The 14,419-nt window shown below is 63.6% G+C and overlaps 1 protein-coding gene across 1 annotated transcript; it reads left to right on the top strand.

Annotated features, from left to right (window-relative positions):
- Positions 1 to 4,187: 4,187 nt before the first annotated feature.
- On the top strand, positions 4,188 to 11,468 carry RSPO4 (R-spondin 4; the record flags this gene model as incomplete). The annotated part of the gene is made up of 5 exons (XM_082490992.1): positions 4,188 to 4,400; positions 7,822 to 8,010; positions 8,294 to 8,437; positions 8,532 to 8,717; positions 11,395 to 11,468. The coding sequence occupies exons 1-5, from the start codon at positions 4,322 to 4,324 to the stop codon at positions 11,466 to 11,468; spliced, it is 672 nt and encodes a 223-aa protein (XP_082347118.1). The 5' UTR covers positions 4,188 to 4,321.
- Between the last annotated feature and the right edge of the window lie 2,951 nt (positions 11,469 to 14,419).

The following is a 14,419-nucleotide window of genomic DNA, read 5'->3' as shown; positions in this document are numbered from 1 at the left end:
CCTCAAGAGCAGCGGGACCGGCGGGCGGCACAGACCCAGAACCAGCTGGAGCGTGGCAGGAGGAGGAGGAGGAGAGCAAGCGTGCCGCGAGCGTGCTGCAGGCTGCTCCGCACGCTTGGCTGACGCCAGCGCTGAGGTCAGCCACCTTCACGCCATCCTCCCTGCCTGGGAGAGCCGACGGCGTCCTGGCACCGAGGGGCCTCCCCAGCTCTGCGTGCTGGCACGGGAGGCGGCGAGAGGGGCTGGAGCTGCCTCCCGCCGCGCAGAGCCCAGCTGCTCCCACAGGCTCCGGCCAAGCAGGAGCTGCTTCCCATTACGGCTCCCGGCGGCACCGGCCTTGCCGGAGCTCTCCTCCCTTGCTGGGCTGTGCTGGCCAAGGTGTTCCCAATGTGCCGGCACAGGGAGGAGCACCTTGCCGCACCAGGCTCCTGCCCGGGCAGTAAATCTGCAGTTTGGCCATTCCCAGCGGGTTTCCCTGTGCATCTGCTGAGCTCTGAGCTCTGCCTCCCCTGGAATGGGGGTCACGGGCAACGCCACTGCTGGGGACCTGGGTGATGGAGGTGGCCGTGCCGCGGGATGCCCAGTGAGGGCCACGGTGCGGCGTTAGGTGGAGCCGGCATTTCCTAAGCGTGGGGGAAAGGGCCTCTGCCGAGCTGGCGCGGGGAGCGGCTGTGACTTTCCATTCCTGTGGGAAGTGGGCTGCCACCGTCCAAGCATCTGGGCTTGTTATGATGGGAGAGGAATGCCAAATATTTTTCTTCCTTATCCACTACCATCCGCTCAAACCCTCCCCTGATCAAACCCACATTCATCGCCTGGGATTCACGAGGGCCCCTGTGCTGGAGAAGATATCCCTCCCAGTGGCCGCCCCAGCCCTCGCGGCTGCGGGGAGCTCATTGTGCCTGGGGAGAAAACCCTCCCTTCGTGGGGGGGCTCTCTCTGTCCCGCTGCCCCTTGCTGTCTCCTTCCCCCCGCTGCCAGCCAGCTCCAGCCGTTTCATTTTCACTTTGCTGCCATGGCCAGGAGCATCCCTGGTGCCAGCATCCCTGGTGCCAGCATCCCTGTGCCAGCATCCCTGTGCCAGCACCCTTTGTACCAGCATCCCAGGCTGACCCGCGGCCCCAGCAGGACCACGCTATTCCCTCCGGAGCTCCGGGCACCCTGAAAATGGCCCCTGGGGTGGTTCCCCAGGCACGTGCCCCGGGGCGCCGGCCGTGCTGGGAAGCAGGCGGTGCTGCCTTGGAGGGTCACCAACATTTTTCCAAAGATGAAAGCGTGTTCAAGTGTCAAACAAACTTTCCAAATTATCTTCCTGGACACTTCCTCCCTGGTGCTTTGGAAGACGAAGGAGGAACATTTCATTCCCTCTGTGCTGGCGTGGAGCAGGGCTGCGTGAGGGAGCCGGGAGCTGCCAGCAGCGCCCGCGGCCTCAGCCTTGCTTCTCCCCGGCATCACCCGTGAGTCACCGCGGTTGCCGTCCCGGCACCGCCAGCCGAGCTCCCCACCCTCCGCAGCCCCCCGAAACACCTCCTGGCACAACAGAGGGGTAACAGGCGCCTGATTAATCAGCGGACAACACATCACCCCTTCCCACTGCAATTTTCAGAGGAGTAGTCATCAATAGCCAAATTAAGACAAACGGGAGGATTTCTCTGCTCCCTCAGGGACAGCCGGCACCCACTGGGACCAGTAGCTCTGCTGGCCTGGGCAAAGCCTCCGCACTATTGCACAGCCCAGTGATGAGCTGAGCAAATTGCCGCGTGCCGTCCCCAAGGACCCAGTGCTAATGAGAGCCACCTAATTAGCACACTCCTCCTGCGAGGGGGCTCACCCTGGCGGGGCTCGCTCTGACATCCGCTCGCTCGTGCCAGCAGCCAGAGAGCGTGACCGGGGACGAGGCGCTTCCCTGGCTCTTGCACAGCATTTTCCTTCCAGATCTGGACAATAAAAATTCCCAATCAGCTCCTGGGGAGCCAGGCTGGCCCCGCCGCGGGGTGAGGAGCTGCCGTGAGCCCTGCCAGGGTGACAGTCCCGCTGAGCACCCGCAGACACAGCCATCCATCACCGGCAGCTCCTGTGAACACTGGTGCAGCTGCCAATACTCAAGGATCTCCACTGCCATTCCCATATCCATATTTTTCTCAGCTCCCGTGCTGGGACGGCACCACCATGCCCGTGCCCACACCGTCCCCCCCAGTCCATGCAGATCAGCAATGGGGATGCCGTGTTACGAGCTTGGTTGTTTATGGAAAGGATGAAACAGATGCTGAAAACCTGCATTTTATGGGTAATTTTTCAATTTATTTCACGTTGTCATTAGAAAAAAACCTAAAGTGATCCCAACCATTTGTACTCCTGGTTTCCTATGATGAGGCCAAAGGGATCTGAAATGGCTCCTTTGTTGTCTGAATCATTAACTGTTCAGGGATGAGACACGGTGGTGCTGGATGGGAGCGGTGGGGAGAGGCGTGCAGGGAGGCTAAGGGGGAGAGGGGGAGCAGGAGGGAGAGATTGGTGGGGGTAGAGGGCAGAGTAACTCCAATGTGCTTTCCCTGGGCACGGTTGGATGCCCCAGGACACTGATGGACACATCCACTGCAACCCCGTGGGCAGCCCTCCCCAGTGCAATGAGTTTGCCGGTGCTCAGTGGTCCCCCAACCCATTCATCCTTCCCAGGTAAAGCAGACCCCGAACATCCCAGGTGGGAATGATCCCGCTCCGGCCGCCCTCAGCCTTGCCTGCAGGAGCACATCCCAGTAACACTGGTGCACCCTGCAAGAGCGAAGCAGACAGAAACTCTCCCTTGGTCGACTGGAAGCTCTCAGGACTGAGGTCCGAACCCAGACCTCTCCATGGAGTGAGCGGGGATGCTTGTGCTTGGCACAGCTCAAGAAACGCTGGGTTTTGCCCCAAAATGTAGGAGCAAACTCTTGGCCCTTTTCCTTCCCTGTGCCCTGCAGCCGGCTAGTGTGTGGGACGAGCGGGTGGGTCAGCGTCCGTACCTGGGGTGCTTGTGGGGTGGGTGGTGTCCTCTGTCCCCAAGAAGCCCCCTCTGTGCCCGCTCCAGGGAGAGGAGAGGGACGTAATGTGCCGGTTTGCACTTGCCGATGGCGGGGGTGGGTGTGCTGCTGGGGCTGCCTTTGGGGCTGTCACCAGTGGCCAGCGGCCCGGGAGCCCTGGCCAGGGACACCCCCAAGGCTGCTCCAGGGCACGGCTCCTGGCATGGGGCTGGCATGTGCCAGCACCATGGGGTGAGCACGTGGAGCTCCTGGGACGGGGACCCGCAGCACTGGCACCCGTGGCTCACCTGCGGCTACCTGGCGAGCGAGGTTTTGCAGCTGAGCCCCTTCGCCGTCCTGTCCTGCACCCCCCTCCTGTCCCTCTGGGGACACCAAGAACCCCTGGGGTGCGTTTTGGGGAGCACTGCATGGGGTGAGGGGTGTGGGCAGCCATGTGGGAGGCAGGAACCCCTCGGTGCAGCTCAGCTCAGCTCGGCACAGTTCGGCACAGCTCGGCACAGCTCAGCTCAGCGCAGCTCCCGCAGCTCGAAGGGAGGTGAGTTATGAGGCGCTTGGAAAATCAGAGTCAGATGCAATCCTGGGGACAGCAAGGGCAGATCCGTAGCCGCCGCCGGAGCTGCCGGAGACCCACCACGTCTCCCAGCCAGCCGGCCTGCCCCAGGGCTCAGCCCTGCCGGGGGGCTGCCGTAGTCCCCCAGCCCTGCCGGGGCTACCGGGGCTACCAGGGCTGCCGGAGCCAGGAGCGGGGGGCTGAGCTGGGGGGGGATGGCGGAGGCAGCGTCACTCGCCTGGCTCCACCCACCCCCCCAAATCACAGGGGGCTTTGCCGTGACCCCGGCGCTGGGATGGCAGCGGGACAGTCGGACCGCGGCGGGACAGCGGGACGGTTCCCAGCCGAGGTGGCGGCTGGAGTGCTCCGGCAGGGGGGACTCCAGCCAATTTGTTTTCAAGTCGCTTTGTTGCTGCTGGGGGAATTTTTTTATTATTATTATTTTGAAGAGGGGCGGTGAGGAGAGGGGGGCTGGCACCGGTTATAAAGGCAGAGCTCCCCAGAGCAGCCGCCACTTCCCCGCCACCATGAGCGGTCCCCTGGCCTGACAGCCCCTGCATCCCCAGGGCTCACCAGCTTATGCCACCTTAAAGCTCGTCTGCGTGCCTGCGGCAGCGCCGGGGTGGGATGGTGTGAGCCCAGAGCCGCTCTCCTCCCTCCCGCCGCCCCTCGGCTGGCTCTGGCAGGAGGCGAGCCCGCCAGCCGCTTGGATGATTTGATTTCTTCCCTGCCCGAAATTACTCCTGCCCAGATGCTGTGGATAATATTAATGTTGCTGTTATTCATCAGCTCCATGGAAATGCTCACGCAGAACCGATGGAAGAAGCAAGGTACGGTGTGCGCGGCCGGCTCGTCCCGCTCAGGTACCGCGGGGCAGCTCAGGGACGTGGGGCTGCCGGCTCCTGCCTCCCCTGCCAGCGACGGAGCCTCCGGCGCTGCTTGTGTGGAGCGGGCAGGAGGTGTGAAACGGGACTGATCTACACCCGGGGCTGGAAGGAGCGGGGGGAACCAGCATCCTCCCAACCCAGTCTCTTGGTCCCTGTTGAATACCGGCTGTGTTCCCCTCTCAGTGCATGGCACGGGGCTGGCTCAGGGTAGGTGCGCGGAGAAGGCAATGCCCAGCCCCGTGGCATTGCCTGCCCGATGCCAGCCCTGCCCTCGGGGCTGGCAGGGGACAGGGGGATGCTGGCTGGCATGGGGACCACCTTTGCAAAGAGGCGGGCACAGTGGGGATAGTGCAGAACGGGCTGATTTTCCAATATTTCCCTTCTCTGCTTAACTTATTAAGTGTGTGGGGAGTAAAACCTCCTGGAAAAATGCTCAGAACCACTGTGGGCACTGCCTGTCCCCCTGCCCTGTCCTTCCCCTGAGCAGAGGCACCAGCTGAGCTGCTGCTTGGTGCCAGGGCAGAGGGCAGGGTGTGTGCTGGGGCTGTGCCGAGGTACGGGCACCCCTCCGTCGGGCACCGGCTCGTCGGGCACCATGCCCGGCAGTGCTGGGCAATGCCACCCAGCCGCGAGGACTGGGGCCAGGGCCGATGCTTAGCTCTGCGCCGGGAGCAGGTCGGTTTTGGAACTGGTGTGTGCTGGGGTAGGGACAGGACCTGGCAGGACCAGGGCTCTTTGGGGGTCCAGGCTGGAGCCCGGGCAGCTTTCCCTGTGGCTCTTGCATGTTAAAGATGTACGGAGTCAGTGGGTGCGTGTGATTATGCGGGTGGCCAGGCTGGCAGCTGAAACACCCCTGATCGGGAACAGCCCGACACCGAGAGGGGCTCGGGGTGCCATGGGATCAGCTCTACAGCCGCTGGCATTCAATGCGGAGCAGCCCGGTGCTACGGGATGCATGGGGGCCTCAGGTCCTGGCAGAAGCGCCAGCACAGTCTCTGGGGGCCAGGAGCCAAGAGGGATGCTGCAGCACCCCACAGCCACCCCACTGCCGCCAGGAACTGCCTCCAGCTGTGCTCTGCTGCCCTGGAGGGACGGTCTGGGCAGCCCAGTGCCCAGGAGCCTCCCAGTGCCTGCAGAGCCCATGGCGGCAGAGCTGGGCTCAGGGCGGGCAGCGGCGGGTGATGCCATGCTTGCCGTCCAGCACAGCCCAAGCAAGGAGCGCCCACCCGGGCAGCCCAGTATTCCGTGTGCCCCCTGCCCAGTGCCCGTCTCAGCTCAGCCCTGCAACCCAGGTCTGCAATCACCACCGGGCGGGGGGAGGTGAACCCACCCAGTCTCCCTAATTTCCCCGGTCCCACAGTTTCGGTGTGACCCATGTCCCATTGAGCGGCACAGCCCTCCACCGGCTCTGCGGCCGCTCCCCGGCATTGCTCCCGGCAGCAGAGGCGCGTGCCATGCCGGCAGCCCCGAGGCTCACGGAGCGGAGGAGCGGGACCTGGCTGGCCGAGCCTTCCCCCGGCTCTGCACCATGAGGCTATTTTTGAAGCCGGAGAGAGGAACGAAGCCCCGGAGCCGGCGCAGGGCTCCCCACCTCTCCTGCCCGAGATGGGGGTTGGAGGGAGAGCGGCAAAAAAAGAAAAAGCCATCAAAAAAAAAATTATTGAAGGGAAAGAGCCTTGTAAATCTCTGGGTCTCCAGGGAAGCCGTCCCAGCTGCAGCCAGGAACACAAATGTTGTCAGCGTTTGGTAAATATGTAACGGAGACCATAACAACTTAATGGATCCAAGGTGCTTCGTTAGCGTGCTCCCAGCAGACGCAGCCCTAACGAAGCCTCCCAGCCATGCCGTACCACTCTGCCGTCCAAGCTCCTGTGCCCCGGCAAGGGGACCGGGATGAGCCAGCGGGGGACAGCTATATGGCACCACTGCACCTAGGACTGGCTTGCACCAGGGAAAGTTGTGCCAGGGATGGGCACACAAGGCTGCCAACATCTCCCCCGGCTTCCCCAGCGCCGACTTCTGCTTTCCACCAGCCCCTCTGCCCCGGCCACCGCAGCCGTGGGGCCCTTCTGCTGTCAGCTCCTGGGAGTCAGAGACGATCAGTGCCAGGCATCGCTCCCGGCGCTGAATCCCATGTCCGTGCTGGGCAGCACCCAGAGCAGCGGCTCCTCTGGCTCACCCTCACCCGCTCGGCTCTGCGGGGGCCGGAGCTGCTCCAGGGCAGGTCCTTCACGGTGCCTGCCAGGGCTCGAATCCGGGGGGTCCACATCAGCCCCCGCCTGTCCCAACCGCAGGCGCTGGGCTCCGTCCAGGTCAACCTCCTCCCTAGGCCTTCACTACGTACAAAAAAACATCTTAATGCTCTAAGATCTGCTGGCAGATGGAAACCGGCCCCTGAGCACGCAGCGCCGGCGCTGCTGGCACTGCCGCTGCTGCACAACATGAGCCTTTGCTCAGGGATGCTCGGGGAAGCCTGCGGTGCCAGAGCCGAGCAAGCGATTCCCGACGCAGCCGGGCACAGCGGAGTCATCGTCCGCCTGCGCGCAGGAGCTTGGTGGCCCCTTATGGAGATGCCCAGCCAGTCTTGGGGTGCAAAAAACACACCAGGCGTGGGTAACCCCCTGGATACCGAGCTTCCGAAGGGTGCCGGGAGCATCTCTTTGGGCTGCATTTCTCTGGGCACAGGGAGCCGGCTCGGGGAGGAGGAGCGGTTGGCTCTCGGTGGGCCCTGCTGGGGGTTGCGGGCTGGTGGGGGCTGGCAACCCATCCTTGTCCCTGGGAGCAGAGGCCACCTTGGGGTCGGCCACTGTCACGCAGGTCAGAAGCACAGCAGAGGCAGCCAGGGAAGTGACAGGCACTCGCTCTTGAGCAACCAGACCCATCCTTATCTCCGCTCCTCTTGATCATTTCCAAAATGCTCTTTGTCCCCTGGCACTTAACAGGCATCAACTAATTAATCCAGGTCAGAGCATATTTCTACCCACTGACCGAGCTTAGGATGCTTCCCACGGGGTGGGCACAGCTGGCGTAGGGACAGGGCTCAGGCTGGCACCCTCGGGCAGAGCTGGGCACGGGGCAGACCCTCAGCCCTGGACCTTGGGGTGATGGATGCGGACATGCCCGAGCTGAGTGCAACGGGGAGTGATGGCTCTGTGTGTCCCCACGCTGCCAGCCCAGGCAGAGGGGGGGATCTGGGGAGCAGAGGGAGGTGGGGAGGCGTTTGCAGGGAGACAGGACAGTGCTGTGACCCCCGCAGGACAGAGAGGGGCTGCCACAGGGCTGGAACCCTCCCCGGCACCTCGGCTGTGCCGTGGACGTGTGCTGCAGCCATGCCACAGCCCCTGTCCTCTGTTTGTCCCCGCAGCGAGCGCTGGCCTGCTGGAGAACTGCACGGGCTGTGTCCTGTGCTCGGAGGACAACGGCTGCATCACTTGCCACCATCGGCTCTTCCTGCTCATCTGGAGGGACGGCATCCGCCAGTACGGGATGTGCGTCCACACCTGCCCCCCTGGCTACTTCGGCGTGCGGGGGCTGGAGGTCAACAGATGCACAAGTAGGTCCCGCGCCAGCCAGGGCCCCCCCCACTCCTCCCAGTGCCCCCGTGTCCCCTCGCCCGCATTTGCCATGGCGGCATGGAACCAGGGGCAGTGGTGAGAGCCGGGAGGCAACCGGGCCACGGGGCTTCCTCCCCTTTTCCCCTGCCCAGAGCTGCAGCCTGGACCCTGCAGGTTTGCAAAGGGCTTTGGGTCCCTGGTGGATACTGGGGCTGCCAGCTCCGGGCTCACCGCGTGCCGGCCCTCGGGCTCACCCCGCTGACCAGCCCTCCTTCCCGGCAGAGTGCAGGTCACCCAGCTGCGAGAGCTGCTTCAGCAGAGACTTCTGCATGAAGTGCAAAGACAAGTTTTACTTGCACAAGGGCCAGTGCTTTCGGCAGTGCCCCCCCAGCACCGCGGTGCAGCCCGGCACCCGCGAGTGCCAAGGTAAGCAGCACCCGCACCCCTTGCCCATGGTGCCTGGGGACGTGCCTGCTGCTGCGTGGTCACCGTCCCCATTCTGCACCCCTGTCCCCTGCAGAGATGTGCGAGCCAGGGCCGTGGAGCGAGTGGAGCGCCTGCACCCACGAGGGCCGGACCTGCGGCTGCAAGTGGGGTTTGGAGACGCGGGTCCGGGAGGTGACAGGGGCCACCAAGGAGGAGGGGGCCATCTGCCCCGCGCTGCTGGAGACGAGGAAGTGCCGCATGAGGAAGCACTGCCCGGGAGGTGAGCGTCACACCTTCGAACCCCTCCAAAGCGAGCCCCAAAGTGTGCCGTGGGAGGGGGGCGGTGGCCACGGTCTGGCAGTGGCCAGCGAGCCTGGCTGTCATCTCCCAAGCATTTTGAGGCCGGTGGCTATAAATGTGCAGTTCTGGAGAAAGCCGCGGTCTCAGGCACATGTGCTGAGCAGTCCCGGCGCTGGCACTGGCGGCGGGGCTGGCGGGGACCCCCGTGGGCAGTGCGCCAGGCTGGCTGCTCCCACCCCGCAGCCCCTGAGACTGCCTGGGACCGGCCGGCGTCCCCCTCCACCATCAGGCTGGGACAGGCGCTGGGCTGAGCCACCGTGGCGGGACGAGGCTGCCGAGCTCCGGCTCCTGTCCTGCCGTGCTTGCAAGGGGAAAGGCACAGCCGGGGCTTTCTGCACCACAGTTGTGAATAAGGAGGGTTGAGACCCATGGGGGTGGTTCCTGCAAAAACCTCTGAGCCCCCAAAATAGCCAGAGTGCTGGTGGAGCTGGAGGGCATCACCCGGGAGATTTCTGATGGCCAAAGGTTTGGGAGACACCCCAGGGCAGAGTCGTCCTCCGTGGCTCTCCCGGCCAGATGTTTGCCCCTGCTCCTGCATCTACTCCCACCGCGGCAGCACCGTGTCCCGCAGGCTGGGGGCTCCCCGCCACCTCTCGCAGCGCCCAGACATGGTGAAGGGTCCGGCCGGGCGGCGCAGGCGCGTGGCTGGTGATGGGAACCAGGAGGCGGCTGATGTCATTTTTGGATGCAACCGGCTGGACCGAAGCTCTTCTAATAAATCTTAATAACTGGCAGAAAGGGGGATCGCATGAGATACCAATCTGTAGGGCCTGGAAGGAGATCTGAGCCACCGGCCCCAGCGGTGCAGAGGTTTGCGATTCGGAGCTGCGGACTCACTGTGTGCCGTGGGACGCGCCAACCAGCACCGCCAGCGCGGCAGGGGCCGAGAGCGGTGGAGGAAAGGACTGCAAGGGAGAGGGAGAGAAAAAGGATGGAGAAAGGGGGGCAAGAACAGAAGACGTGTGTGCTGGGGCTGGGGCCATGGAGCCAGGAGAGCAGCTTCATCTCAGCACCATCAGTCATAAATAATGTTTTCCTGCTGACAGCACGGAGGAGCTGATTTCCTTCCCCGCCCGGGCCCCGACTCACAGCTTCGGGGTGCCAGGTGGCATCGATTTCGGGGGTGTTCCCTTCCCTGCCAGGCTGTGCAGGCTCTGGACCCAGAGAGTTGGTGACAGTTTGATGTGGCAAGTTTGACATGGGAGGATGGGCTGTTCTGGAGCACGGTGTCCCACGGTGAGGTGTCGAGCGGGTGCCCACGGCGCCGTGCCTGTGCCCAGCACTGCCTGGCACACAGCGGGTCCTGGCAGCAGGGACCGTGGTGCCAGCGCTTTGGAGGCCCCCCATCTCATGGGGTGACTGGGAAAGCAATGACACCCCAGAACAGCACTTGGCCTCCTGGCTCTGACCGGGCTCCTGCAAGCCGGGAGCCCTGAAGCCATGGTGATGGGCTCAGGGAATGGTAGGGCTCTTCTCTCAAGGCTGCGATCAGCTCTGGAGACAGGTCTGGCCCCAAGAAGGCAGAGGGAAATCCCTTCAGTCCCCCATGAGCAAGACCCCGTTGCCTGCTGCCCCGGCTGGGTGGGCAGGAGAGAGCAGCCCCTTCGTGTCTGGCAGCCTGGCCTGGCCGCCAGCTCCTGGGCAGGCTGCTCGGCGTCCCCGCCGCGGCGGAGTGTGCATCTACCCTCACTCCCAGGCTCCTGCCTGCCTGGCCAAGTGCTGGGTTATGGGATCCAGATGCTGGAGGAGGACAGCAAGTTCACTTGATGCAGCCGAGACACCCCCAGCCCGGGCGAGCCGGGGAAGGCAGTGAGACCCGACCGTGTGATGAGAGATTTGTGCCACCACTTCTGAGCCATCCCCGGGCAGCTGGAAGGGAGAAGCATCCGCGCTTGGCTGAGGCACAAAACCCCTCATGCTGCTGTAAATCTGCCTTGTGTGTCTGCCGCGCTCTCCAGACGCTTGGTGTTCGTGCTGTGCCCTCTCCTTTGTGGGTGGCAACTGTCTGGGAGATCAGAGCCGAAAAACAGAAAAAGAAAAGGAAAAGAGCTGAAGCCCTCAGAAGGGATCGGAGACAACAGCGCTGGTGCATGCGGCACCGGCCGGTCGCGGTCCCTGTGCCCCTCACACGGGGGCTGCGCGGGGAGAGCAGCATCAGACCCCGCCATGTCAGCCAGCTCAGGGTCAGGAGAGCGCATGGTGGGTGCAGGGAGGGAAGGAGAGGCGAAGCTGCCCAGTTTTGGGGCATCTGTTCTGCTCCCCAGCATGGGCTGCTCCCCTTCCCACAGGAGCCCACGGCATGGCGGGGCTTATCCCGCATCCTTGTTGGCTTTGGTGTCTCGGCACCGACACCTCGGCCAACCGGAGGATGCTTGGGGCAGCTCCTCGGGACATGCAGAGATTTGGGTCCCAACGGCCTGACCGCTGCTGTTTGGTGACCCGGAGAGGGCTCTGGCGTCCCCCAAATTGGGAAGAGGGTCCTGTGCTAACACCCAAGGGAAGATGAGGGAGCCGCATCCTAGGGATGGGGCTCAGGATGGATCTTGCTGCCCGGCCAATGAGTGAGCCCTCCTTTTCTCCTCATTTTTCTGTTCCAGAGAAAACCGAACCCAAAAATAAAGGCAAAAAGCGACAGAAGAAGCCGAAGACAGAACCACACACGGGTACCTAGCAGCACTGGCATGGGAGCCAGGGCAGCGTGGCGGGAGCCGGTCGGGAGCTCTCCGTGCCGCCGGCCGGCGGCACGGAGAGCTCCCGACCGGCTCCCGCCGTGCTGCCCCAGCCACGTCGCCCCTGTTTTTCCATCCACAAAAAAATTGCACAATTTTCTGCCCCCCCCCCCCTCCCATTTTCTTTTGAGACAATTTATGGCCTGTAAAACATTTCCTTTTCAGAAAATCTAATTTGCAGTGTCCAAAGCAATGCCCTGGGGCTCGGGGAGGGGGTGACTCCTTTATTTTTGTTTTTCCCTCTCCCCCAGCTTTCTCGGTCCCTTCCCTTGCTCCAGCCGGGTGGGATGAGGTTGATGCCAGGGTTGGCCCCTGTGCCTGCCTGGGTACCGTCCCCCAGGGCTAGGAGATGCTCTGTCTCCACGGTGTCCCGATGGCACAGGGATGCTGGGGTGCACAGCGTGCAACCGAGCTGCTCCGGGTACTGGATAGGGTCCCCCATCCTCAGCCACCAGCACAGAGGGTGGCAGGACCCCTGTTGAGTACCACACCATCGCTCACAGCCACCCAACCTGGTACTCAGCGTCCCCAATGGCACAACCATGGGTCAAATCCTGCTGTCCTCGTGCTCAGAGGGCAGCGAGCCCCCCAGGTTGGGAATCCTGCTGGGGACCATGCCGGCCTGGTGCTCAGCATCCTCACCGGCACAACCTTTGGCCAAATCCTGCCACCCTCAGGCTGACAGAAGGGCTGGGGGAGCATCTGTCTCCAGTAGGATGTGGGCACAGGAATTCAGGGTGGCTCTGGCCATGTTTGGTCCAGGACAGGGGCTGCACACCCTGCAACTGCAGCTGCTGGACCGAGTCCCGGCAGAGGACGATGCTGCCTCCTGCATCCCCCAGCTGGGACGCACTGGGAGCAGCCACCTCCCAAATGTCACCCGGGGTACAACCTGGGGGTGCTGAGCCCGGCCGTGCCAGTCTATCCTGCCGAGCTGGCTGTCGCGCTCGCATCACCTGCAGAAACAAATGGTGTATGTCTGGGAGGCACAGAGGGCTGTATCAGCATATTTAACATGTGTTTTGCTCAAAATTGCTGCCCCAGCCACAGGCGTCTTTGTATTTGGGGGTTTCCCAGGGTCAGAGCCCCCCGTCCCTGCTGTGAGCGTGGGCAGGGGGAGGCCAGGTCTGGCAGTGGGGTGTCGGGGCTGCGGGGGCCACGAGGGCTGCACAGACCCTTCAGGGCGAGAGCGCTGGGTGTCAGCATCGAGCCGGCCCCAGGAGCCGGCACAAAGCTGCCGTAGCAGCTCCTCCGTTTGCTTAATGGCGAATAAATGTATTAAACCTCCGGCATCTCTCTTGCTTCCCTGTGTTCCTCATTTCCACGAGGCGCTGCTGGGGGGGATGGTGGGGGACAGGGATGATGGCTGTGGCCACGGCATTACCCCTGCATCCCTTGGCCCCACTGCGGGAAATGCAGCCACCAGCACCGGACCCCTCCGTCCTGCAACCTGCAGCCTGTGGCTCCCAGTGTGGGGGGGTTTCACCCTGCCCCGGCCCCCAAGCACCGCGGGAGTCTGGGGAAAGTTTTTCTTTTAGATTTTTTTTGTTTAAAGCATCGCCAGCATCACTTGGTGCCTGAGCCAGCAGCTGGAGCAAGCGGCAAGCAGCATCACCAGGTCTGCTGCCCCACAGGTATCGCGGGCTCAGCTCTGCCGCCGGGAAGAGCCAAGGGGCTCGTCCGGCCGGTTGCTAATTGAGTGAGAGGACCGGGTCTCACAGGGCCCCACTCACAGCGACAGCCGGACCCAGACACGTAATCCGGTTACTGCAACGGCACAACCACAGCATGCCGGCCCCATGGCAGCTCTGGGGTTTTGCTCAAGGTTCGGGACCACCCCACTCACCGGGCAGCACATCTCTGTGCTGCAGACGGTGGTCCCACCAGCTCCTCCAGCATCCCTGGCCGTCCCGCGGTGACCGGGATGGCAGCAGGGTCCCTCCTCTGGCCCCACGTCTGTGTGAGCAGCCCGGCATGCAGGGACACTCGTGTGCCCCCCCGTGCTGGGAGAAAATCAACCTCTCCTGAGACGCGTGGGCATTCCCATGCCCAGGGAAGCCCGCTGTCCCATGCCAGCCTGTCGCCACCACTGTGACTGTCCCCTCCCAAGGAGACCCAGCCAAGATCTAACCCAGCACGTAGGCTGGCAGCCACGGTGACCGCCGGCTGTTGGCACGCAGCCGTCCCAGCCCCCAGCGGACCCCCAATCCTCGGGGCTGGGCACCCCGAGCCCTGCACGGGTCTGGCTGGTTCCTGCCAAGCTCTGCCTGGGACACAGCCCCCGTCCCGTTCCCCACGGGCTCATCCCATGGCCGAAGCGGCCAAATCCAGGCCTGGCTCCCTCCAGTGTTATAAATAGCCGGGAAGCGGGGAGGGAGCTCTGCTCCCCGGGGTTGGGGGGGTCCTGGGGGCGTTGGGTTCCAGCGGGTGCTGATCGGGGGGGGGAGGACTCGCTGGGTGCTGGGGCTGGAGCGTGGGAGGTCTCGGTGCTGGTATGGGCAGCGCAGCCCCGCTGGTGGTGATGCTGCCGCAGCGCTGCCTGCCATGGGAGGTGCAATGAGCTGCGCAGAGAACGGCCGGGGGGGGGGCTGGCGGGTACGTGTAGCCGGGGGAGGGACAGGGGCTGCTTGTACGAGTGTGTGCGAGTGTGTGTGTGTGTGTGTGTGTGAGACATTTATAGATCACGTGTGAAACTTGATCTCCCCGCAGTGGGCTAGGAGGAGAGAAAAAAGATAGAAGTATTGTTTTTAAACAGATTTTTTCCTTTGTTTTTCTTTTTTTTTTTCCCCTCTCCCCCTGCGAGGGCTGCGGCCGCCTGGCGATAAAAGGCCGGGGCGGCCGGAGCCGGCTCAGAGGGAGGAAATGCCGAAATCACAGCGTTTTGACTCGGCGG

Source organism: Vanellus vanellus (genome assembly GCF_965231255.1).
Source record: "Vanellus vanellus genome assembly, chromosome: 15".
Lineage (NCBI taxonomy): Eukaryota > Metazoa > Chordata > Aves > Charadriiformes > Charadriidae > Vanellus > Vanellus vanellus.
This window is presented reverse-complemented; position numbering and strand designations above follow the sequence as displayed.